Source organism: Solanum pennellii, chromosome 2 (genome assembly GCF_001406875.1).
Source record: "Solanum pennellii chromosome 2, SPENNV200".
In the NCBI taxonomy this organism is placed as follows: Eukaryota; Viridiplantae; Streptophyta; class Magnoliopsida; order Solanales; family Solanaceae; genus Solanum; species Solanum pennellii.
This window is the reverse complement of record NC_028638.1, coordinates 45,290,820-45,295,655: the sequence shown is the minus strand read 5'-3', so window position 1 is coordinate 45,295,655 and position 4,836 is coordinate 45,290,820. Positions and strand designations below refer to the sequence as shown.

The window sequence follows — 4,836 nt, the reverse complement described above, 5'->3', positions numbered from 1 at the left end:
GATTTCTAACTTCTAATTAAACGTGAACCCAAGAGAATCACAAAATTAATTGTTGAAACTTCATATTATAAAATAATTTTAACATTTGATTTAAATTATTCCAATCACAAATTAGCTATCGAAGGGACTGAATACGGTGGCTCTCACCGTCAGTCAGCAACACCGTACTCCGTTCTCCGTTCTCCGTCTCCGTTCTCCGTCTCCGTCTCCATCTCCATTACCGGTGAAAATCAGTACGACTACAATCGGTCCCATCTCCTTGTGGTCGCGTATTATCGGGTTTCCGTTTGTAACTCCGGCTCGATATTTGAACTACTTTTGAGATTTTTTTTAGGCTGTCCTGCTTTGACTCGACGCAGAGTTGAATATATTGGAATCGGCTATCAAAGGTCCATTCTTTCAAACTTCGCCTTTACTTTGGAATTATATATTGCTACTGTTCTATGCTTAATTTATTATTTTGGGTAAACATTGATGTATCATTGGCAACAACAAGCATGCTGTATTTTTAGTTCATTCTCAAACTGGAAATAAATTTACAAAGAACTATCCTGTGCTTTTGAAGAGAAGTTGGACTATTGAGGTTTAGTTCATAAAGTAGATGAGATTCCATGTAGTTTTAGAAAATGAATTGAAATCTAAATAAAATGCCCACGAGTCTTTACAAAGAATAGTTGTTGTTTCCTCTTGAGTTTACAATTAATGTTGCCTTATCTAGTTATCTGAAGTTTATGTCTATGCCGAACTTGAGTTAGAAATCAAAAGGGAAATGCAGGGTATCTAATTTACAAATGGAGCAAAACAACTTGTCTATCTTGTACTAGGTACATTTGGTTAATGATACTATGTGCATTTTGTAAGTGACGGTTGCACATTTTTTCGAATAAGAATATCAGAAGTTCTTGTAGACATTTCCTTCCAACCTTGGACATAAACAAATTTGACAAATCAATTCTAGGAATGCAACAATATCTTCTGAATTGATAACCCTGAAAAGATTGCATGCCTGACTCTTCTATTTCTTGGAACTTCAGATCTACTCTAGCATTTCATCAATTCATTTCGATCTACTTGTAAGTTTGCAAATTCCTTCCTTTGGATTTGAAGTGTTCGAAATAACTCTTTGTTCTGTAGCTCGCGCTTTATCCTTGCTTTTCCTGAAAATCAGTCTTTTACAAAGAGTCAATTAGTATCTCCATGAAGAAAATGTTATCTTGAAAAAAATTTCTGAGCTATACATTGTCAATTGCTGTGACAAGTATCTGCGCACTATTATTTTCTCTTTTGGATTACATAGTCCAATCCCTCCTTAAACAAGTAATAGTACAACTCCGTCAACCAGTCATGTCACAATTGGAATCCATTTCTTCCATAAGTACTATGACCTGCCACTATTGTTCGAGGTTGATAGGCTTACTTCTAGAGGGATTGAACTCTACAAACACCCAAATATGATCAAACTTGCCCACTTGATATGCATTATAAATTACTCAAAGAGAAGAAACCCATCTAGGCTTATAATTGGCCTCGTACCTTTAGTCCTCCATCCAATACCTTTAAACTGTTCGTTGATTTACAAACAAGTTATGCCTATATTAGTAATCTAGGGATTAGTAATGCAATGACTGCATAATGCAGGGATTATGATGTTTAGTTTGCTAATTTACATATTAGTATAAAATGTATGATTTTAAATATTTTATTTTTTAAATTACTTCAATTTTAGTATTGTGAGGGTTAATTGTCATTTTAGCATTTCTAATCCATTACTATCATCCGTGCCCAACTTGTTTGGGACTGAAGCGTTGTAATTCTGATAACCACATTCTTATTTCACATTCTATCCAGCATGAAATAATATGTAAATTCCCGCATAACTTATGCAGGTATTATTTGTGAGGAAAACAAAAAGGAGCAGCCAATGGTCTATCAATTAATGCTATTTTGTACATGAAATTTAATTATCCTCAAATCCCAACCAAACGTTTTATAAGCTCATGCCGATCAGTTTTATCTGTGGGTATTAGCTCTTCCAAATCCCAAACCAAACGACCCCTTAGATTCTGAACAAACATAAGATATCCTTTGTTTCTATTTATTTTATACTTATTCCAGAATTTAATCATGTGATGAAATGCTCTGGATCTCCACGTTTTTATGATCTATGTCGCTTTGCATTGTTTTGGATTTTAGTTGCTAATATGTTTATTGCTAGAGTTAGTTTTAAAGGGTTTCTTTGTTGAAGAACTAGTATAGTATGACTAAGTTATTAGAATGTGTTAGCAATTCCTCTGTTTGACCAGTTCCTTCATTTGATGAGTACCAGGAGGGCTCTCTCCTCTCTTGCATAGCACTACAGTGGTAGAACAGAATTGGAAAGAAATGATTTTCTCATGTTAAATTTCTCTTCATGCTTCTTTAAAAATACACTTTCTAATAGGGCTGACCTCCAGGAGTGTGTCAGTGTATGAGAAGCAATAGACAACGTCTAACTATCATATTATACAAGTGTCATCTTATCCCGATACTAATGGTCGATTTTAGATTTTAAGGGATGTGGGTTGTTCCTCAGTGCAGTGTGCAAAAGAGCGTTGGATCTCTACAAAGTGCATATCATCCATAACCCTGAGAGCTCTTCCTAAATCTATAGAAACAAAGGAACAAGTGTAAGGCCCGTGGACGTGCCATTATGATATTTACTTTTCCTAAGAGCTATTATTAGCAGCTAAAATTTGTTTAATGTTCTCAAAAAAAATCTACTTCTGTCAATTTCTATGGCCCTTCTTATTTAATAATTTGTCTGAGTGGCATAGAGCACATAATATTGTGTCAGTTCATGTTACTGTTTATTTTGTCTTAGCCATAGTTCTGTGTTTTTCAGTGTTCATCATGGCAACTCAGCTTCAACCAAGAGTAATAGGCATTCCCAGAAATCAAGGTAAGTGAAAGTTTGGATTAAATGGACATTCTTTGCAGTTATAGTACCCCCATCTTAAACGGAAATAGAAAAAGAAAACAAGAAAAAAAAGAGTAAACCTTGTTTTAGAAATAATCTGTAATTTCAGAACATAATAAGTAGGAAATTGTAGGACCTTGAATTCACTTAAGAAAGCATGTGATGTGAAGACCAAGGAGAAATCACCACAAATATTACTTACTCTGTTTGTCCTTTTTAACTTTTTTCACACAAGCAAAAGAGAGAAGCGAACCAGGACTGGGATAGGAAGCTTACAGCATTTATTCTCGAGTTAAGCTTTGGTTTTTGATTGCTTGCTTTTTCCATTATTTCATTTTTTCTTGAGCTTTTTTAATCTTACAGAGAAAAGTTTTCCTTTTTGACCTTCTCTTATTCTATTTCCTATTACCAATATGTGGGAAGATGCAAATTTGCTGTTGATAGGTGTTTGAAAGTAACTAATTATAATTTTTCCTTAAGATTCTTTTAGAACTGGTACAGATTTCTGGTTGAAGTGCAATATGATAGAAATGATACATCATTCTTTTGCCGAAGCTTCTTTTACAGGTTTGTTCGATGTAAAAGTATACACTACAAATAGAGCACGACTGAGGACTTCCTCCAGGAACAGATTTATGTGCACCTTAAATCAGTCAGCACGTGTCTCGGCTCAAGCAGAGCAAAGAGAAAGTAGGACTTTGGTCAAAATGTGTGGGGTTACATCAGCTAGAGATGCTGCTCTTGCAGCAGAAGCTGGAGCCAATTTTATTGGTATGATCATATGGCCTAACTCAAAACGTTCAGTTTCACTTTCCACTGCAAAGGAAATCTCGAAGGTTGCGCGGGAATATGGAGCTCAGCCAGTTGGTGTGTTTGTAGATGATAATGCTGACACAATACTAAGGGCCTCTGATGAAGCAGACCTTGAATTGGTGCAGGTGAGAAACTGTCTATCTATCACCATTAGGAATTTCTTGTTTTCAATACTCAAATCCACAACACATTCAAATTGAGCAGCTTCATGGAAATGGATCTCGAGATGCTTTTCCAGTTTTAGTCGGAGAGAAACGTTTAGTATATGTTCTTCATGCAAATGAAGAAGGAGGCCTTATTAACTCTGTTTCAGATGAGGAGTCTTCTCTGGTTGATTGGATTCTAGTGGACAGTGCCAAAGGCGGCAGGTACAGTTCTTCCTCATGTATAAACCTGACGTTGCCATGAGTGTGTATGTAATCATGCACTCTCTTTTAGACTACGCTTAATCCCATCCCATATGGAGCTAATTAACAAAGATGTGATTCCATTTGGTTAGAATGATTAAACCCCTTCTATGGATTAATTCGTACCAAAACCTCTCTTTTTTGCAACTTTAGCATGACTGAGCAACTGAATCTAATGAGATGGGAATCAAACCACTAAACTGTACTGACATACTTCTGCAGTGGCAAAGGGTTCAATTGGGCTCGGTTTAAGCTACCATCAATTAGAAGCAAACATGGATGGCTCTTGGCTGGAGGAATTAAACCGGAGAATGTTTGTGAAGCTCTTTCTGCTCTTAAACCCAATGGAGTGGATGTCAGTAGTGGCATATGTGGACAGGATGGCATCGAAAAGGATGAGTCCCGGATAGTATCATTCATGAATGAAGTGAAATCTTTACGCCTTTAGTTAAATACTGAATAATGGCAAATTCCCTAGTGCATGCAAATTGTTAAATCAACTGCAATATTAGTGCTTGCTGATCCTCCTGTAATTGCTCAGCTGATTAGTGCAAGGCCAGGACTTATATCTCATGAAAGATGCATCAAGTTTGTATTTGAAAATCAAGTAACATTACATACTTTCCTTATGTAATGGAATCAAAGTATTTTGTCATGTCA

The 4,836-nt window shown here is 36.0% G+C and overlaps 1 protein-coding gene across 8 annotated transcripts; it reads left to right on the top strand.

Moving 5' to 3' along the window:
- Positions 1 to 4,836, top strand: LOC107011871 (N-(5'-phosphoribosyl)anthranilate isomerase 1, chloroplastic-like). 8 transcript variants are annotated; one of them, XM_027914800.1, is made up of 6 exons: positions 31 to 389; positions 1,887 to 2,020; positions 2,882 to 2,938; positions 3,512 to 3,894; positions 3,974 to 4,137; positions 4,399 to 4,836. In XM_027914800.1, the coding sequence occupies exons 2-6, from the start codon at positions 1,951 to 1,953 to the stop codon at positions 4,622 to 4,624; spliced, it is 900 nt and encodes a 299-aa protein (XP_027770601.1). In that variant the 5' UTR covers positions 31 to 389; positions 1,887 to 1,950; the 3' UTR covers positions 4,625 to 4,836. The 8 variants fall into 8 exon arrangements, with proteins under 8 accessions (XP_015067030.1, XP_027770601.1, XP_027770602.1 ...); XM_027914801.1 differs by having other exon boundaries at positions 32 to 389; positions 3,524 to 3,894; XM_027914802.1 differs by having other exon boundaries at positions 33 to 389; positions 1,887 to 2,016.

Coding starts and splice junctions, on each gene's coding strand:
- LOC107011871 (XM_027914800.1), top strand. CDS start 1,951: ATGAAATTTAATTATCCTCAAATCCCAACCAAACGTTTTATAAGCTCA. Junction 2,939..3,511: donor AGGCATTCCCAGAAATCAAG/GTAAGTGAAAGT, acceptor CTTTTGCCGAAG/CTTCTTTTACAGGTTTGTTC. Junction 3,895..3,973: donor CAGACCTTGAATTGGTGCAG/GTGAGAAACTGT, acceptor CAAATTGAGCAG/CTTCATGGAAATGGATCTCG.